The 21,492-nt window shown below is 45.9% G+C and overlaps 1 protein-coding gene across 1 annotated transcript in view; it reads left to right on the forward strand.

Annotated features, from left to right (window-relative positions):
- Positions 1–21,492, forward strand: part of Tgfbr3 (transforming growth factor beta receptor 3) — a 178,863-nt gene that overhangs the window by 58,386 nt on the left and 98,985 nt on the right. The window contains exon 3 of the mRNA XM_028782394.1: positions 14,775–14,959. Within this exon, the coding sequence (XP_028638227.1) occupies positions 14,775–14,959 (185 nt within the window). The remainder of the gene's footprint in view (positions 1–14,774; positions 14,960–21,492) is intronic.

Consider the following 21,492-nt stretch of genomic DNA (forward strand, 5'->3'; position numbering starts at 1 on the left):
ACATTCTGTGTTGTCTTGGTGAAATGACACTTTGTAGCCTGTAACCCTTCCTGGACTGCATCACCCATGATGACCGTTTGTATAGAAAAGGGACTACTGGCCTAGGGCCTCTGATGGTGCCTTTTCAACCTGATTTGAGTGAAGGCAGGAAGGGGCAGTGAATCTAAATTCCTTGGAGTTGCCCTGGAGGAATGATTCGTACCTGGTGCTAGAATTGCTGTTAATCTGGGGTGTCAGTCATTTCTGCAGCTTTGATAAAATACACACAAAACGACTTGAGCGAGGAGAGGACTGCTTATTGTGGCTCACAATTCAGAGCATTGTTCATCTGGGTGGGAAAATGGCTGTAGGGGCACCAGGGGCACCGAGCCAGCTGTTCATGCTGCATTTGACGTCCAGAAGCAGAAGAGAGACGGGTGCTGGTGGTCAGCTCAGTCTCCCCTTTGTGTTCAGTTCAGGATTCCATAGAATGGTGGGGTCCACAGTCAGGGTGGGCCTTCCCCATCAGTTAACCCAATGTAGAAGCTTCCTCACCGATGTGCGGAGGTTTGTCTCCTGGGTGTCTCTAAATCCTGTCAAATTGATAAGCAAAACTAACCTTCGTGGCTGGGATGAGTAGGCTTGGCACTCTATACTGCTAAGGGTTTTGGAGAGAAAACCATGAGAAACTGGGGGTAGGGCAACCACAGGAACTTATCAGACCTACTTATCCATTTAGATTTTTTGTTTTGTTTTGTTTTTTGTTTTTACTCTTAGAGTTTCTAAAATGCTGAAGGTCTCTGAGCAGTAGAAGCTTGAATGGATTCTTGGTAGAGCTTGGGTGTGAGCTAAACCCCCAGCAGTCCACCTTACTGCAGGAGTCTTACTTTCTTTGGCTTTTTATTCAAAATAGGCAAGTGTGGCCATGGGATCCTTACTATTATCTGATACCATTTTACTGTGTAAGTTTTTAAAGATTTTTTTTTTTGCATCCTGAAAGAACCCACAATATTTTAGTAAGTCACAAGGAAAACAGATGTCACAAATCCACATGGGCCATTGTGTAAAGGGAGCAGGGAGCTACCATCTAGCCCTTGCTAGGGTGGATTTACTTAAAATTGAATCCAACTGTAAGCATGAAAGTGATGAGCTTGAGGTGAACACAGGTCTTTATCCAGAGTTAGAAAGCCCTTCGGACATATGCAGAGTTCAGGTGTCACTAGTGAATGTGTACATGTGGGGCCGTTGTAACAGAGATGCAAACTGAACTATCAGGTCTGATCGGATGAGAGCAGAGAGTGTGCAGGCCTGGTGCCTGTGGTTGACTTCTGGAGCTCATGTGAGAAGGGGGTACTAACAGTGAAATGTGTGTACCTATGTGCTTGTGCACACACGTGAGCACACACATATACGTAGGCCAGGGCACACACACAAAGTAATTAAAAATGCCAAAACAAAGGGATGGATAGATGGCTCAGTGATTAATAGGACCTACGTTTGGGTCTCAGCACCCCCACAGTGGCTCGCAACTGCCTGTAACTTCAGTTTCAGGGGATCTGACACCCTCTACTGGCCTGCTTGGGCACTGGACACATGTGGTACTCATATAGATATATAGGCAAGCATCCATACACGTAAGACAAAAATAAATATATTTTAAAAAAAACTAAAGTAGCATGTCAACAACCTTTAATAAACTATAATTAGTGTTTATAATGATAACCTTAAATGAATTCAGGAAAAAATACAATAAGTCATTTTCAGGATGCTCAAAATATTTAAGCTGGCCAGAAAGCAATTGTGCATTAGTATGTGTTATATAATTTATATAATTTTTCATTTAAAAACATGACCAAAGTTACCTCAGTAGTGTTCCATTTGGCGGGGATTTGCTAACGTAGAACATCTCATGAAGCAGTGAGGTTTGAGTGAGACATCACTGTATTTCATATCTGAAATACCAAGAGAAGGAATCAATAATTATTTCAAATCATACATATTACCTTAGTCTCATTTTCTGTTCAAATCTTGCAGACAAAGCCCTTCTGTGGTAGGATTTGGTGTGCAAAGCATTTTTGTTTTCAGGTCAGACCATTTGAAAGTTTGCATTTGAGAAAATGTGAGTTCTCACTGGCAGAGTGAGTGGCTTCCCTCCTTCACTCAAGAGGAAAAGAGAGAAGCAGCTTGACCCAGAGTGGAAAAACACTGAAGAAAAATCCCCCCATAACACCCACAGAATTTAGAAAAACAGAAATTGCTTTGACTGATGTGACACACTTAAAAATACATCCAGAAGCACAGCTCCAGTGTTGACACTGCAAGTCAACCCTTGAAAGGTGCTTGAAAAGGTGCTTTGTGTAGGTGTGCGCAGCACTGCATGTCACCCACTGTGTGGTGTCGCCACAAGCATGCTCAGTAGCTGCCCGTGGGACAGGTATCCATCCGACTTCCCACAGGTTTACATTTGGGGGAAGATTTTTTATTAAACAACAAGACAATAATTTCTGTAAAATGACTCCTCAAACCACTCCTCCTTTGCGGAGTGACTGTCACGTCTCTTTTTTTTTTTTTTTTTTGGTTTTTCGAGACAGGGTTTCTCTGTGTAGCCCTGGCTGTCCTGGAACTCACTCTGTAGACCAGGCTGGCCTCGAACTCAGAAATCCGTCTGCCTCTGCCTCCCAAGTGCTGGGATTAAAGGCGTGCGCCACCACCGCCCAGCTGACTGTCACGTCTCTTAAATTCAAGTCGAGAAAAAAATATTTCCCTGGCCTAAGAGTGCGTTTGTTTCCTTTTGACGAGATCTATGCAACCGTCATATTTTCAGGTGATCTTGGTTAATGGTTCATTGCTGGGTTTGATTTCTTTAGACAGATTCTTAATAAGATTTCTATTTTGCCAGCATGACTTTGAATTGGTTGCAGCTGACCGTGGGCTTTCTGGGATTTGTTGTTGTTGTTGTTATGAATTCTTTGATTTCTTTTGTAGAAATAAGTATATGAGTAATAAGAGAATATGCAGAAGATCAGGAATTTTCTAGGAATGGAACTTAAGGCCCTCATTTAGAGAAGTATTTATACTTGACCTTTGTGGGTCTTGGACTAAAGCCATGTGGATGATGTCTGAAAAATAGGAAGGTTTGGAAGGGTCTTTTCAGCTCATGCGTAGGCGTCCTTTAAACCTGTGGGACAGCAGAATGAACACTAAATAGCGTCCTGTCCTGGGTCCATTAAAACTCTACTACCCCACTGCTGCTCCCATAGAGGAAGACTTAACTGAGTTAGGAAGCAGTTTTCCTTTGGGAAAGTGTTGGGAAGTATGAAAACGGCAGTTACAGCCATGTCGTAGCTGAAGTGTGTTTGTCCCAGGATTAGTTCCGTTAGCTTAGCAGCATCCCGTTGGATGTGGCACGGGTGGTTGTGTGGACAGAAGTATGGCATGGGATGGCTAAGTAACTGCCTGAGGCCAGAGAGCTAAAGGGCAGCAGGACTGAGGTAAATCTAAGAGAGAAGACATAGTAGCAGCTTGGGCTTGGTTATTGTGTTGATGGAGTTTCATTCAGCGAGTCTTTACTCCTGCTGCATGTCAGGTCTGGCACCCAGCAATGCAGTGGACAGTTTAGCAAAGGGAGTATGGCTCTTGCTTGATGGGGTTTCAGCTGAAAGAGGGGTGGGGCAGAGGTGAGGCAGAGAGGCAGAAAGAGACTTTCTACCCCCATACTCCCTTTAATCCTCTTTCTTCTTCTGAGACAGGGTCTTACTATGTAGCCCTGGAGGTCCTGAAACTCACTATGTAGATCAGACTGGCCTGTAACTCACAGAGATCCACCTGTCTCTGCCTCCTGATTGCTGGGATCAAAGGAGTGTGCCACCACGCCCAGTTCCAACAGTAGATTTCTAAGAGTTGATCTTTGCTATAAAGGAAGTCTCTAATAATAGTTTATCAGGTTTAAGGTTTAGTTAACAGGGCATCAAAATGCTCCGGGGCCAGCATTAATGAGCTGGGAACAGACCTGCTGTATTTCTGAGATCACTGATGCACACTGATCCAAAGGAAGTTCTGTGACTCTTGATGAGCCCAGAACTGCCATGAGCTTCGGGAACTCCAGCTCCTCCAGAGCCATAAGCAGCCCTGAAAGAAGCGAGACTGTATCTGTGACATACATGTGTTTGCAAGATTCCCTACAAACCACTGGCTGTCAGCTTCCCTACATAGAAGCACCTAAGCTAGCAAGAGGAAGTACAGCTTGGGCTAGGTAACAGGGTTTGATGTACCTTAAGCTGGGTAATTCACTGTTTAAGCTGAGCATTTCCCTCATTTGTTGAAAACCAATTGCTGAGTGCCCTGATTATATAGAAGAGGCTTCAGGCAAGTGTGTTGTAGTTTATGGCTTGCTTTCTGCACATGGCTGTAATCAGTAATAGATCACATGGCCAACGCAAAAGCTGGTAGATTTTTCTTTTTAAATCAGTGGTTTCAGGCGATGACCCAAGTGTTTCCCTCGTCCATCCTTCCTACTCCCCCGCCCCATATCTTCTTATGCCACTTGCTGTGCCTCGCACACAGTGTGATGACGGCGGAGTGCTTCCTTGTCCAGAGTGGCCCTGCTGTGTGCCACACCTCAAAGCTCTGTGTATGGCTCTTCCTTTTCCCTGCTTCCTCTTTTTTTCTTCATTTTTTATTGGTTATTTTATTTATTTACATTTCAAATGTTATCCCCCTTCCCAGTTTCCCCCTCCACAAGCCCCCTACTCTCTCCTCCCTCTGCCTGCCTCTATGAGGGTGCTCCCCCACCTGCCCACCTACTCCTGCCTCAGTGCCCTAGAGTTTCCCTATCCTGGGTCATCAAGCCTCCACAGGACCAAGGTCCTCCCCTCCCAGTGATGCCAGATAAGGCCATCCTCTGCTATATATGCATCTGGAGCCATGGGTTCCTCCATGTGTACTCTCTGGTTGGAGGTTTAGTCCCTGGGAGCTTTGGGGGATCTGGTTGGTTGATATTGTTCTTCCTATGGGGTTGCAAACCCTTTCAGCTCCTTCAGTCCTTCCCCTAACTCCTCCATTGGGGACCATGTGCTCAGTCCAATGTTTGGCTGTGTGCATTTGCATCTGTATTGGTCCAGCTCTGGCAGAGCCTCTCAGGGAACAGCTATACCTGGCTCTTGTAAGTAAGCACTTCTTGGCAGCAGCAATAGTGTCTGGGTTTCATATCTGCAGATGGGATGGATCCCTAGGTGGGGAAGTCTCTGAATGGCCTTAGAGAAAGATCAGAGTCTAGGGCTATAGCTTGGTGCTTGTACAAAGACTTAGATTCGGCCCCCAGTACTCATGTGGGAGGGAAATAACTAGTTTGGTGGTTATTGTGGGTATAAGTTGAGGTCTGCGTGGTGACTGTTACTGTAGTCAATGAGACAATTTTGTGCCCCTCGAAGTCTCACTTTGCCCTTGTAGGAAATGAGTTACAAATTTTATTACGTGAATGACTGGAGATTGATATAATAAGTTTAGAGCAATTAAATACTTTTGTTTTAACAAAGGAGTGTATTTTCTTTCGGTCATTTGTTTACATTTTTATTTTATATTCTAAAGTCAAAGCATGAGGGAAAAGAAATCAGTTTTCCTTCCCTTCCCTTCCCTTCCCTTCCCTTCCCTTCCCTTCCCTTCCCTTCCCTTCCTCTCCCCCCCTCCCCCCCTCCTTCCCTCCCTCCCTTTCTTCCTTTTTCCTTTTTGGACTTTAAATCTTAAATTGTAAATATTATCACTGTGTGCATATGTGGGGGTGGAGATGGGTGTGAGGGATACGCATGTGCTGTGTTGCACAGCAGCTTGCAGGAGCCAGTTCTCTCCTTCCACAGTGTCCCGGGGATTGAACTCAAGTCATCAGGCTTGTAGGGCAAACACCTCCTGACATGGCTGCAGCCAGAGAATCTTATCTCTTAAATGAGCACTGCAGGCCCTGTCCCCTTCCACCTCAGCTCCTTTTAGGTTAAGTTAGAAGAACAGGAGCATATGTGTGTCCTCCTGAGAGTGGAAAATGGACTGACTTTTGGCTGAGCTGGAACTGAGCTAATCAGAGTCCTCAAGGGGCTCGGTCCTGGCCTGTTGTCCCTTTCAGTGTACACTCCCAGAATGCATTCAGGGAAGAGAAAATTTTACTTTGACTCTGTGTGCAGTTTAATTTGAAGTCTTCCCACTATAATTCTTAGGAATACTTTGGAGTAGTTATAGCTGTAGAGCGCCGGCCGTATCTTAGAGGCTTCAGTACACATTCTAAAAGGCCACCGAGAGAACAGTTTTCAATTGGGGGAAATACTTTTCATTCGTTCATTCATTTCTCCTTCCCCGGGGAAATTTATGTCTCTAGTACTACATGAAATTTGAAAAGTGATTTTACACATAGTGCCTCACTAGAGCCACAGGTCAAGCCTGTAAGGGACTAGGAGAGGCTGTGGGAAGCTTTTTAGGACATGGCTGGAGGCTGGAGCCCAGTGGCAGAACACTTGCCTAGCAGATGCCAAGTTTAGGGTTTGGTCCCTAGTAGAGGACAAATACTATGAAGCTCCACCCCCACCCCAGAGTTGGACTTGGTACCAGGGGCCCAGCACCTCTCACTTCCCTATTACAGGGCTTACCCTATATACTTATTTTCTGCTCCACCATGAAGCTGCACCCTTAAAGCCCTAGGGGCTCTTCTTGGTGTTAGCCAGTATGGACCATAACCCCTCTGTTCCCTGTTCTGTAAGATCTCCTCTGTGGACCCTTATAAGGAGTAGACTCTTGCTCAGGTACAGTGCCTTGCTAGCTTGGCACGTTCCTAGCCCTGAGAGTGTAGGCCCCCAGTGAAGCTCTGCCCTTTGTTTCCTTTTGAACATTTGAAAGCACGGTTTGAACACAGGAAATTCTTCTACATGGTTGCACCAGCTATTTCAACACAACAGCATACAAATATGCACTGGCTTCTAGCCTAACAAATTGACATCTGACTTCTTAGAAGAGGGTCGGTATTGTCAAGGGGAAGGCTTGGATTCCGATGTTCATGTGGAGGGTACAAGACACCCTGATAAAGCTGAGCCCAAAGGTGTGGGCTCTCTTTCCATCAAGAAATCCATATTTCAGGCTTAAGATTTTCCCCTATCAGAAATAAACTTGGGATTCCATCTAAGTCTTATTGTTGAAAACCCAAGTGGGAAATGTGGTCCCAGGGCCCCTTCAAGAGTTTAATGGCCATAGATTCCCCAGCTCTATCCCCATGGGCCTTCGAGCCAATGAGTAGTAATTTAAGATGGTACAAATATTAGCTCATGTTGTGTACTGGCCAGAGGCTCTGGAGCCCAGGGCCTTCCAGGTATTTCTTCTCTTTGAGCTTTGTTTCTGCATCATACCCTGGTATTTGTGACATTCCTTCTCCCAGAACTCAATAAGAGCCAGGCTGTGCTGTTGGCTGAGAAAACATCCCCGCCCCCCCCCCCTTTTTTTTGCTGATTCCAGCATCCCCTGGTGCATGGTAGGGTTTTCTGCTCAGGGATAGAATAGATCCTACAGTGCCCAAGTCCCACAGTCTGTGGGAGTTTGTCCCTCTTCACAGTTGACAGCATTGCAGAATTCCCTGTGGCACAGTAACACAAACCCTTATTAGCCAATGGTGTCGCTGCAATAAAAACCAACCCCACTGCAGTGTCCTGGTCCCAGGCTATAATGTTACTTCTTAATTCCCACTGCATCTTTACCACTTTTATTACAGCTGAACACACGTTTCTCATTAGTACCCTGGGCGATATGGGGAATCAGAACACTGGGAACTGTGTGGAATTGGTACCAGATGTTTGCGTCAGGTTTCTGTTTGTTAGGATGGAAGATGTTTGCAGCTCACACTGAGTAGATGTGAAAGCACCTTCCTGTGCCTCCAAACAGTGCCCTTCCCTCCATATTTGACTCGATATTATATGAGGTGTGACAGCAGTGGTTTCTTTTGGGGGCTGGTAGATTAAACGTAGTGTGTGCGGCGAATACAAATCTATTTCTGAAGGTTTCATCTGCATTTTGTCAAGGCCGGGCGCTGGCCACAGCCAGTGTGGATGTGGGGGTTCTGTAACCCAGATGGGAATACTGTGCGCAGTCTATTTGCATTTTTCTCTGTAAGTAGAACTGGTAATTTAGATAGTGACGTTATGTACAGTTTCCCACGTGTCCAGATAATCTCAATCACAAATTGAATAGACCAAGCAGAGACTTGGTCATCGAAACGGGGACCAGTGGCCCTTCCTCAGTGAGGGTACGGAGTCTTTTAAGTTGGCATTTGGGAGTTCAGTCCTTACTGATTTCATCACGCTGTCCTATCAGATGTGAAGGCATGCTTGTGTCTGCAGAGTCCCCTGTGAAGACCTGTGAGGTGCAAAGTAGAAGCAGGTGTTATGTTGTTATGGTAGAGTCTGGGCATTGGTTTTCTCAGTCCCTTGCTATTGGCTGGTGGAATGTGACTTTTGGTCAGTAAAGGACCCTTCTGTAACCCAATTTTCATCACTATCAAATCAGAATTTTAGCTGCATCTCAGTTGATTTACAAGGATCAGAAACAACACACACAGGATGTGTGACCCAGAGCTGGTACATGCTAGCCCTCCCTAGGAGAGCCTGTTGTGGGGCCTGTTACACAGGGTGAACACCCTGGGCACTGCGTGCCTCACAGTGTTGCTTTGGGGGGTGCTGTTCTGTGAGGGAGGCTGGTTTGCTGATGGCTTTATCAGTATGGCTGTGGAAGGCACTATGTGTTTATACTACCGAAGATGATGCATGAAGCCAAGCCAGCCTTGGGGCAGGAGAGAGGTCCATTCCATTAGGACATAATGTCCAGTAAGATTTGAGGAGACTGGGGTTCCTAAAGAGCCAACAGAGAAGGATCAACTCAGATTATACCTGGAGACCACAGGAAATTTAGATATTAGGCAGGGAGGGGCAGGAGGGATCAGGGCAGAACATGTAGCAGATGGCCAGAATCAACAGGAATGACCAGCTGGGAAAGCTCAAGTGTGGAATGGCCCCAGAGGGGGATCTCTGAGTTCATGATTGCCAAGGGCTTGGCATCTTGCAACAATTCAGTTATAGCAGAATAACTAAGATTTATTCTCCTCACGTATAAAGGTCTCTGTGAGGATCCAGATAAAGCATCTGTAACATGACTGTAGCTGTGACGTGTTCGGTGATGGAAGTGGCCTGTTTTCACGCTTGTTTACTTATCTACCTGAGGCAGACTCAGGTTGTAGCCAAAGCTGGCCTAGGACTTGCTAAGTAGCCAAGGCTGGCCTAGAACTTGACATGCAGCCAAGGATGACCTTGGATTTCTGATCCTCCTGCCTCTGTTTCCTAACCCCGAGTACATGGGTTTCAGGCATGAGCTACCAAGCCTAATTTATGCAGTGTTTGAGACTGAACCCAGAATTTCTTAGGTGCTAGGCAAGCAGCCTACCAAGCCAAATCCCCAGCCTTTTTCTAAAACAAAAACAAAATCACAAAACCCAAAACAAAATGCAAACAAACAAACAAACAAACAAACCAACCAACCACTACCAACAAACCAACAGTACATATGTTGATGAATGCAGAGAAAGGAATCTGTATTCAGGTTGTCTCTGACGGTGGTGAAGGAGGCTTTGCTCCTGCTCATTGGTATCTGGATGACAGGGACAAGATTGTATAGGAAGTGGAGGACTATAGGTTTCCAGCCAAGAGCACAAGAGAAACCTCTAGTTTGTGAAGAAGCTCCCCAGCTCACAGAGCATTACAGAGTGAGCCAGCGAGGCAGGTTTTGGAGCGCATTTTCCTGGTATCTTTCCTCCGATGATTGATGGTGTTGGACTCCAGTTAGTGTGGCTAGAAAAGAAACCATCACTGTGCCCCCCTCAGACACTCGTGGTGGGGCCCGTGGAGTGAGTCACACAAGATGGAGGCTAAGATGAATGTAGCCAGGTCCAGCAGTGTGTGGGCAGGTCGAAAGGGAGCTCTGTGTATCGGATCTGCATTCCATAGGACAGGAAGGAGTTTAAGGCAAAAGACACGCCCCTTCCTCCTGTAACCACACCCCTTGGGATAATCTATGCACGCTGCCATTGGTTACAGCGCAGAACTTGGTCACATGGTCTTGTGTAGCTGCAAATGGGGCTGGGACATGCAGCCTTCATTTAGTATGATTCTATGCGGAACAGTTGATGTCAGGACGCTGATAGGAGGCCTGTGTCTCAGCCAGAATGGCTAGAACACAGTAAGCACGTCTGGGCCGGCTTTGTGAGCCTTGGGTGATTTGGGGCTTCACCTGGAGAGTGAGAGTTCAGAAAGTCCTTTGTAGAAAGGAAACCACCACATTTATGGTTTTTGAAATCTTTATTTATTTTTTAATCCCCTCTCTGGGTTTTGGTTTCGGCCCCTGGTACATGCTGTACTCTCACACTTACCCAGATATTTCTCTTTAGTAAATTCCTGGAGGAAAGTCGCTGGGTCAGAGGATAGGGCTTTTGCCCTCTCACCCACAGGCTGTGGTTTCTGGAGGTTGCCCTGACCTTACATATAAATTTTTTTATAGGCATACCCTCTCTCTTGACATTTTAAAAAATGAAACGTTTCAACATAGGAAGATGTTGAAACTGTGTTCGCTACACATCCAAGTTCCACAGTTAGCATTCTGCAATAGTTGCTTTATCAGATGTGTGTCTGTCCATCCAGACAGCTCCATGTTGGATGCATTTCAGAGTAAGTTACAAGCCTCAGGACTCTTCACCACCTATGCTATGATGGCGTTCTGTTTGTTTGACTAGTTGGTTCCCACAGACCGTGTGGATACAGGTCAGTCTTGCTCCTCAGACTGCTGTCTACCAAGGGAGAAGGCCAGAGGCCCCAGGTGATCTGAGAATAGTCACATGAGTGTGTGGGATTCCTTTTGTTTAAGATGTGGAGGACGCCACCTCCTCATGCTGTACAGGACCCAGCAGACTTGGGAGCTGCGCGAACAGGAATGATCTTGTTATTATATTTACTATATCAGCCTGACAGTATACTGAACTGTTGAAGATATCATTTTATATAATATTTAAAATTTATTAAATGTATTTATTCAGTGTGTGTGTGTAGTTGCACGCGTGTGTGAATGTGTGCTTGTGGAGCCTAGAGCTTGATATTGGGAGTCTCCATTCTCCACCTTAGTGTTTGAGACAGAGTCTCTCACTGACCTGGACCTCATTGATTAGCCGGATTGGTGAGCTCTGAGGATCTGCTGGTCTTGCCTCCCCATAGCTAGGGCGACTTGCTACCATGCTGGGGTTTATGTGGGTTTTGGGGATCAATACTCAGGGCTTCATACCCTCAAGAGCAGGCACTTTATCATCCGAGCTGTCTCCTCAGTTTCCTGTACTTTGTGGTGAGGATGGGTAATTTCTCACATACACATCTTTATTTGCTTTTTGTTTATTTTTAGTGTATTCTTGGGAGCTAATTTTTTCCCAGACTTGTAGGGAAAATAAAACATATAACGAGCATCCACAAAAATGCTGGTGTGACAGGAATAATCTGTATTATGTCAGCTTTCTGTTGTTGTAACAAAATCCCTGGGATAACTAAGGGAAAGACCCATTATATCAGGGCTGTCGGGTCATGGTTGCTTGCTTCTATCATTTCGGGTCTGTAGGGACATAGTGTGTCCTGGTGAGAGCACATGGTAGAGGGAACTACTCACCTCAGGGTAGCCCTGGAGACAGAAAGAGAGGTAAGCGGCTGGAAGCCTATTGCCCACTTCACTACAGGTGACCTTACATCATGCTCCATCTCCAGAAAATGCTGTCACCTCTCCATAGCAGCCCAGGAGACAGCCACACCGCCACACCCAGGCCTTGAGAGAACCTTTAGATCCAGAATGAAGCGCTGAGTATGTTTAGACATTAGACTGCAGAGGGACCTCAGAAGAGGGACCTCAGACAGGACAGCTGTCCTGACACTCAGTCGGTTGACTGTGTGTGTCTTCATTTGACTCTGGGCTGGAGCTGTACCCCAAACGAAAGACAGGAGCAGGCTGCTCTTCTGGAAGTACCTGAGAAGTGCTGATGACCTCAGAGAGAAGAGGCACGTTGAGCAGGTTGCAGGCCCCTTGGGAGATGCAATTGTGTCAAGCGACAGACTGAATTTTTATTGTGTTTAATCTGTGATCATTGTAAATCATGACAGGAGGTTCTGAAACCAACTTGGTGTTTCCAAGAACAGTAGGTATTCCTTATCGTCTGTGTCCCCAGAATCAGGGGGACAGTCTTTCTCTGAGGCTCACCCAGAAGTTCACCCCCTGCCATTGTTGTCAGCCCCTCCCTTCATGGCCTTCTGCCTTCTCAGAAAGCAGCTGGACACCCTCCAGCACCAGAGTGGCAGGGATTACTAGAAAAGGCACTTACTTCATTTCAGACCAGATTTCTGTTATCAACCTAGATAATTTCTGTGAGTCCTGAAATAGTCTTGGTCCAGCAGGCGAGGTACCTGTTTGTGACATAGCATTGGGGTACGGGAATGACTAGGTCAGAATTACAGATGGCCATTTGAGACTGGGGCTGTAATTCTAAAGAGTATGTTTGTTATTTAGAAGCCAGGAGGAACTCACCGGAATGCAGGAGGACTTTGATCTGGGTTCCCTTAGAAAAGCCTGCAGCTTAGTGGTGCTCTGTGCTCACATTCCTGGAGACTCGTTGGAATGAGGCAAGCACACAGCAGTACTCACAGGGATGTGTGAGGGTAGAGTTCTAGGACCCCTCCCTTCTGCCTTCTGAAGAGTCTTTAGGATACACTGACCAACACAGATTAAATAGGAGGAATTGAATAGAATAGGAATTCATCGCAAAAGAGGAAAACTCAATAATAAGCCAAAAGTCCAGAAATATCTGCTCCACTTTGCTAAGGAGGGGGATTCCAGATATGGGAAATCTGAAGGTTTGAAATGTTTTTAGGAGAACCTAGTAGAGGTGGTTGTTTGCTTCCTTGGGGTCTAGACTTTAAACAGACACAAAGGCACCAGAGGGAAGTCTCCTCTAGTTTCTGCTGCTGTTTGAATCCCTTTATAAGGTTAAAGGTTCAGCTAACATACCAAGATGCCATGTTTTGGGGTGACAGCTCCAGAGTATCTCATTTCATCTTTCCAGATACCTGTTTATCATTATAGAATGAGGCTGAGGAGGAGTGGAATTATTGCTTATACCACTGTAGCTACCCATTGTTCATTAGTTCCTTGTGACCAATCCCTGCAGGGAAGGGAGGAGAGGGAGAATCAAGGAAACACCGACACACAGAGATAGATAGATAGATAGATATAGAGAGATAGAGACAGACAGAGACAGACAGAGACAGAGTGACAGACTGAGACAGAGAGAAAGACTGAGACAGAAGGAGGGGGAAGGGAGGGAAAGGAGGAAACACACACACACACACGGAGGGGGGGGAATGAATGAGTATATGAATATGAACTATCCTTAGGCCAGGTACCATATGGAGTTCTGAGAACCTATCAGTGAGTATGAGAAATATGAAGCTGTAGCTGTCAGGGAGCTTACCCTTGACTGGCTGTAACAGGTGTATACACCTGTAGTCCTGTGGTAAACGAAGCACAGGCGACTGGTAAATAAATTATGTGGGATGAGGAGGTTGGGAACAGAGGAGAGCCTCCCTCAGCTGGGGGGTGGGGGGTGGTGGCATTTACTGTGGGTGTGGGGTTAGAGTTGAAGAGTTTGGGTGACCAAGACAAGCTGTAGTAAATATGGGAGGTTGAGAATCTTCATGCTGCATCCAGCGATCTTTAAGCAACTTGGCGCTGCTGGGACGGAGGCTGGAAGGTAGGAGGCTACATCAGGCAAGGCCTGGTTGTGTGCCCTGTTAAGAGGCTCAGGCTTTACTTAGCAGCTCTCAGAGGTCAGAGCATTATTGTGGGTAGGGAGAGCGGGCATTTGCCTGTGAAGCAAGTATAAAGTTGCATGCATTCTCCTTGTTAGAAGGACCACCGTGCTGTAGGAAGCCTCAGAGAGCTCGAGGGGCAGAGCCTCAGAGAGCTCGAGGGGAGGAGCCTCAGAGAGCTCGAGGGGAGGAGCCTCAGAGAGCTCGAGGGGCGGAGCCTTAATGGTTTGGGGGCAGCTGGAAACTGAGGTGAAGAGGGATGGATGAGTTTAGACTTGAAAGCTTGGTTGGTTAGAGGAACTGGAAAAAAGAACCAGGAGCCAAATATGACCAGAGTTCTACTTTTCCTATTTGTAGCTCTGCTCACATTTTGCCTCTTTGGGGAGGATTTTCTTGACCTCTGCCCTAAACTTTGCCATGCAGGTCTGGTTCCAAATTCCTCTTCTTATATAATTTTTTGTATAGTTCTTAATTGGTTTATTAAACTCTTAAAAGGTATCTTAGACTATTAGGGGAGTATATGTACAATTATAGATATTTAATATTATTTGTGTATGGTATTATTTGGAATTTAAATAATTTATTCCAGCTATCTCAGGTTTTCTCCCAAGAGAAGAAATAAAAACACAGATGTCCAATGAGAGGTTTCCTTCCCCCGAGTGATACATTGGTGACCTGCGAGCCTAAAGAGAATTTAGAAATCAAGCACACATCAAAATTATGCAAAAAAAAGTAAAAGGTTGGGATTTTAGATGATGACACCAGCTTTTTCATCTTTCTGGAGTTCTAGAAACAACATAATTGTCAAGGCTTTTCAGATGGGTTAGCAGTGAATCAGGGTCTAAAGTGTCTCCATTCTTGCTGAACAGCTCATGTCTGTGATTATGTTTACAGGTCCAGAGCCCAGCACCCGGTGTGAACTGTCACCGATCAATGCCTCGCATCCAGTCCAGGCCTTGATGGAGAGCTTCACAGTTCTGTCTGGCTGTGCCAGCAGAGGCACCACTGGGCTGCCAAGGGAGGTTCACATCCTAAATCTCCGCAGTACAGACCAAGTACCAGGCCAGCGGCAGAGAGAGGTGAGTGTGAGCATTGCCCTCCGAGCTGAGACATCAGAGTAAGCTTCTGTGAGTAAGCTTCTCTGAGCATCAGAGTAAGCTTCCTTCCTTCCATGTTGGACTCTGGGAGTCAGAACTCATGTTGTCAGCCTCGTATAGAAGGCACTTCTTCCTGCCCAGCTCGTGGGCCCTTTTTTTCCCTAAGATTTTAAATTGTCTTTTTCATCTTTACAAATCTCCCTTCTTTCCTCTTGCCTTGCTGTGTCTTAAGAACACATTGCTCCTGAAGGATGAATCAGGGAAAACTCTGGAACAAAGGTCAGTCCCCTGAGGGTAATTCCTTACTTAGTTATGATATCTTCTCCAAGATGGCGGTCTTGGTGATCATGGACAAGCCTTGGCAGAGAAGGGAATGGACCAAGCTCATGATTGTTCCATTTGCACTGGGCTCCACCTTAATGGTACGATGATGCTCCAGGTCCCACCATCATGGCCAGTTTACAGGTTACATGCAGACGTGAGCACATGAGTTTCAGAGGCACACGACCATTCCTCCCTGTGAGTCATTGGTGGCTTAGACTGTGCATCAGTGGTCTCCAAGGAACTTTTAAGAGGATAGATTTTTTTCCCACAAAATAACACAGAGTTGTCTTCTTTCTGTTTTTTTGTTTAGTTTTTGATTTGGTTCTTTGACTTTTTTCATTTTTTGTTTTGTTTTTTAAATCTGTGTCAGCAATGTTATCAGGGAGGGATTATCTCTCTAAGGAAAAAGCATTCACAGCAATGCCCATTCCTCTCCCCCCACCCCCAATGGTGATGTAGTTGGGGAAAATGACTGAAAACAATGAATTTATCTTTCAGCTTTCTCTTGGTCAGAAAAGTGAACTCCCACAGCTACCTGTGTATGTGCTACAGGTATCTCCTTGCCTTTTGAGGTACACAGGGGGGAGCTAAGGCCTGGAGCCTCCACCAGGAAAAACAGAGCTGACTAAGTGTGCAGTGTTGACCCATTTCAGAGTCAGGGCATTGAACCCTTTCCAGCTCCATTGGAAATTATTGTCAATCCTCTTGGTGGCCTGCCATTGTGGCTGCAACACATTCCTCAGGTCAGATTTCCTTATCCCAGTAATGTATCTTTAATTCTTGACGTGGAAGAGTTTGTGTTGGGAGGGAAAGGAGGAGAGGAGGAAATATAGCACACACACCCCCACCCGTGAGGCACTGCTGACTCCAGCAAGTCCTCAGCCCTGCAGTCACTCGTTTTATATATGTTCTCAGAGGGACTGAGGGGGGAAGGAGAGTCCGAACTGTTGTGGGAACACCAACAACCAAAAATTCTTAAATCATGTTAATCGCTGTTAGGTCCTGTGGTACAGCTGTGGACTCTGAGAACGGATAGGATGAAGCCGGCACCACAAAAGAAAAAGACTTCAGGGAGGGGCATCTCAGAACGTGGCAGCACAGGGGATCTGTGGTTTAGTTAGGGGCTTCTGCAGGGCAGCCCCAACACCATGCTTCTTGTGTCTGTGTAGCCAGTATGTGTAAGCTCTCCAGCTAGTGATTTAAAGACATTTCTGCCAGTAGGCTCCCGAGGGAAGCTGCATTATTGTGTTCCTTGGAGACCTTTAAGGATTAGATGCTATAGTTCAAGGCTGTCTGCAAGCACGATGCTAGGATTTTCTAGCTCTCCAGAGCTGTCATGTAGTAGACCTTGGAGTCTTTTACATGTACACAGGAGTACTGCAGACAACACCAGATGGAGGAGGAAGGAGTTTGTTGGTTGGCAGGTGGTGTAGAGAAGTGTTAAACTCTCCCTCCCTTCCCCCTCCCCCGCCTTCATAGATGGCTGGAGACACATCCTGGCCATTGTGCTAACAGTTGAGATAGGTTATCCAGTCCACAAGGTAGCAGTTCCACTCAGAAATGACAACTGAAGTGCCTACCAAGAAGCCCAGTGCTACTTAAAGCTTAGAAATATCTTGAATGGCCATCAACTGATGAATGGATGCGGTATATCTATGTATTGGAAGGTTATCAGACAACTTAAACAGCACAGATACAGAAATATCCCACAGTACAGATGAAATTTAAAATGCTATGCTAAGTAATTGGAATAATCACACAACCATGCATTATATAATTTCATTTAAATGAAGAGTACAGAATACATACAGAGAAGCAAAAAGTTAAGTAAAGCAAGCACTTGCTTAGTGCAAATGGAAAGTACTTAGTGGAAAGAAGGAATCAGGGATTGGCTATTACAGGTAGTGGGGGCTTCAGGGATGGAGAATAAACATATTCTCAAACTATATCGTAATTCCTACACAGCCCTGCAACTCCAATAAAATTGCTGGTTATAATTTAAATTTGACGGTACATGAATTGTATCTGTTATTTTTTAAAGCTCTTTGACTTGGCAGCGTCTAGTTAGCTCATAAAGTCAGCTTTGGCCAGTTCTAGTTTTGGCCAGTTCTTCTCCTGTCTTTTTTTTTAGGACCAAAACTGCTTCACCTTTCAACCTAAACTCGGTCTTTTTGTTATTCTCACTGAATGACTTGGTCCTCGTAGCTATGGTGTCACCTGGGCTATGCTAACTGTATCAGCAGATATGTTTGGGGTATTTGTAGAAAGGCCACAGTTAAAGACTTTCTAACATCTATACCAAACTTAAGGCAAGTATTTTTCAAAATTAAAAAAAGAAAAAAAAAAGAATTCCTTGGCTCACAGACTGGCCAGAGATACCACACTACTCTGTGCCTGTCTGAGCACGCCTGGCTATCAGCAGGAGTTCTTCCCTGATGACATTCTTGAATATGAAAGAATTGTGAAACCAGCCCTGTTTGCCCTTAGCCTTTAGGGATACAGGAACAGCACTGAGCTATGTTAGACCACCCTTCTCTAACATTTGACCAAGCCCCTACCTCCCAGGCGCCATACTGGGCTTCATCTGAGGCGAGGTTTCCCACTTTCCTTGGCAGAAGAGGAGGTGAGAGAGAGTCTGCATATGGACGTTGTCATTGGCAGCTTGTAGGATCTGAGGAAAGGGTTCTGCCGGGCTGGGTAAACAGCACACGGCCTGGGGGAATGGGCGTGCTGCGGCCTGTCGGGATGGCCTGTCCCCTGGCATTGCTCTCCCATCCCCTCTGCTGGCATGAGGAAACTAGGTCTAGAATTAGGGTTGTTTTTCATCTGGGACCGTACCTCTCACTTGTAATCACAGGCTTCAGGAAATAGCAGCCTGGAAAGGGGGCAGGAAACTGGACAAAGACCTCCGTCCCTCTCCCCGCTGTTACTCTCTCCCTAGAATGATTTCCTTCAAAGGCAGCTGGCTCTGACACGTGGGGCCAGAGTACCTAACCTAATAAGACATTCACATCACTAAAGAAGGGCCATCACTACTCCTGAAGACACCCAGTGCAGTTTTAATGATGGCTGCTGGGTAGTGTGATGGCCCAGCCTAGGTAGAGGAGCAGAATGGGGGCACAGCTAAGCAGGATGTCTTCACTGAGATCTGTGCAGCTGGAGCTGAAACTGCCGCCTTCTGTAGTCAAGGGTGGTTTATAACAAGTTGGGACAAGATGTGTAATCCGAAATTACAGCTAACTGTCAGCTAAGATCTCTCTGAGACCAACCTTGGAGTTCTGAATGCCAAAATCAGAGGTTCTAGTCAACACCAGTCTTGGCAAACAAATCAGGACACAGACTGAGCGGAGAAGTTACAGCATTCATACCAGGACTTAGGCTGGTTACATAGTTTAAACCCTGTCATTACCAAAGGACTGTCCACATGGTGTAAAATTGCCTAACAAAACTTAGGCCTCGCCCCAGCAGGAGAATCCAGCCATGGGGACTCTCCTACTTCAGTATGAGGTAGTGCAGGGTTATGTTCCACACTGTCTGGAAGCTGGTAGATTGGAAGAAACTCCAAAAGAAACATGCTCTTCTAACTGCCTCAGCCTTCTCAGGATTGAGAAGGGACTATCCCTGACCCCTTTTCATCTGTCCAGCAATGGTATTTCCCAACCAGTGTAGTGTTTAATCTTCCTGGAGGTTAGGGTCATGGCCTTGGTCTCTGCTGTTGCTGCTGTGCTTTTGACTCTTAAAATGTCCTGGGCTTTTGTTAAGGACATGTTTCTACATGAGTGCACACCACATTTGAAAATGTGATTCGTTTTCCCTCTTAGCATTTCTAAGAGCATATAAAAGCCATAGAATAATGCACAGAACAGATCTAACATTCAGTCTTACTCCCTAGCTATGCCAGTTGGGCAGATGCCCAGAGTGTGTGCCCAGAGTGTACAAATGCCCAGTGTGTGCAGATACTCAGTATGTGTGTACTCAGCGTGTGTGCCCAGTATATGCAGATACCCCACTGTGTGCAGACGCCCAGCATGTTTGCCCAGTGTGTGCAGTACCTAGTGTGTGTACCCAGTGTATACAGACACCCTGTGTGTGGGCCCAGTGTATGCAGATACCCAGTGTGTGTATGCACAGTGTCCAGTTATCTGCCTTATCTGCCATCTTGACATTTTGTTTGATAATAAAGGGAAATTTACTACTAACATTTTTTTTTTATTTGAAGACTCACATTCCATAGCAGTGTTTATCATTCCACCCTTCCCTTGACTGTGATTTTTGAAATATGTCTGTATAAATCAGACACACCTATTTTACCTTTTTGTTCCCTGCTTTGAAGAGGACTTACATGGACTTGGCTCCTTTGCCTCTAGGCTGTTTCATTCCTCATGTCCCCTGCTCCCCTCTCCTTTCTGAACTCCTGAGTGAACATAAGACATCCTTCCACACCCCACCCCCATTGCCTGATTCTGTTCTTCTGTGCTCGCCTCTGTGTGTCATATATGGTGCTGTCTGACCAACTCATGGACTCCTGGGACTGGGGAGAGGCCAGACCAGAGGGTAAAGCACGAACTCACTCACCTCAGACAGGAACTGAACACGGCCTGGTCCCTGATCCTACTGGAGAGCTCTTTCCACTACATCAGAGCCTCCGTTCCTTCTTGTCTACTTTTGCTGCCTTCAACACCATTCCTGTTTCTGCCATCTTGCTTTCCAAATGCTGCACTGGGCTGATGGTCTGGCTTCTTCATGTCTGTGTTCTGCTGTCTCAGTGAGACAGTGTGTCTCTTCTTTCCCTCTTAGGGGTCTGGACTAAGCAGCTGTTTTCCACTGTCCTGGAGGGGCTTATCTGGCCTTAAGACTTGGATTGTTGCCTCCACTTCTGACATATAGAGATCCTCTCAAGTGAAAGCACCTGTGGAGTCTCCCTAGGACTTCACTTCCTAGTCTGACCTTGAACTCCTGGGTCCCTGAGAAGCAGTGAGTCGAGGTCTGGTGGCAGTCAGTGAATCAGTCTCTGATCCGGCCCTTCCCCCAGTGTAGGTTCCTGATGAGCAGAAGTGGAGATGATGGCAGCCCTTGATTGAGAGATACTCTATGCACTTTGGGCTGGCATGTATGCCTGTCAATTATCAAATAACATTACTTTTTAAAAAGTGTCGCTGTCTTCAGACACACCAGAAGAAGGCATAGGATCCTATTACAGATGTGTGAGCTATTATGTGGTTATGGGAATTGAACTCAGGACCTCTGGAAGAGCAGTTAGTGCTCTTAACCCCTGAGCCATCTCTCCAGCTGAAATGGGATTTAAGAGTCTTCCTAAGTCAGTTCTCCTTACCTCAGGGCTGATTTCCCAGGCCAGCTTCCTGGCACCATCAGTATCACCATCTACATTCAAATCCATCGTAGATCTACCCATCCCTTCAGACCCTGGGCATTTGGTCAGCCGTTAAGTTTTATCTCCATTTTCTCTGCAGTGGCTCTGGGATTTCCCTGTTCCTCTCTTCTTACCATGTAGCCTTCTTAGTCTCCTGGGACGGTCATTTTCAGCCTCTGGCCCTCATTGTTACCGTCTAGCTTGGGAACGTCTTTATAAATCCAACCTTCCATAAATAATGTTCTTATCACTCATCCGGTTACTTATTCACAGACCCATTGCTTGAGTTATTTCCTAAGAGCCCAGTGGGTAAACACCGCTAGCTCCTGTGTCCGCAGCACCTGCACCAAGTTAAAGGATAAATTTAATCCAACACGAGAAATAACATAACCTTAAGACATTAACAAAACTTTGCAGAATCGCACGGAGAGAGTGGTCATTCTAGCTGGAGATGAAAGGAAGCGTCCAAAAGACAGGGTATCACATGGAAGACTTGGATGTCAGCAGATGTTGTCTGGCAGGGAATGAGGATTTGTCACAGGAGGATCAGAAACCACATAGGACAGATTTTTGCTGTGTGTGCTGCGGCTATACACTGTCACCTTCAAACCAAATCCTGCTTATTGCTTTATTTGCTTTGAATAACTGTATAGAGAGACCATCTACATGCATAAGCTTCACCTGTCTAAAATTAGCAAGTCAGTGGCTTTGGTGTAGTCATCGAGTATACAAACTAGTCAGTGGCTTTGGTGTAGTCATAGAGTGTACAAACAAGTCAGTGGCTTTGGTGTAGTCATCGAGTGTACAAACAAGTCAGTGG

Source organism: Grammomys surdaster, unplaced genomic scaffold (genome assembly GCF_004785775.1).
Source record: "Grammomys surdaster isolate TR1022 unplaced genomic scaffold, NIH_TR_1.0 751, whole genome shotgun sequence".
Classification (NCBI taxonomy): domain Eukaryota; kingdom Metazoa; phylum Chordata; class Mammalia; order Rodentia; family Muridae; genus Grammomys; species Grammomys surdaster.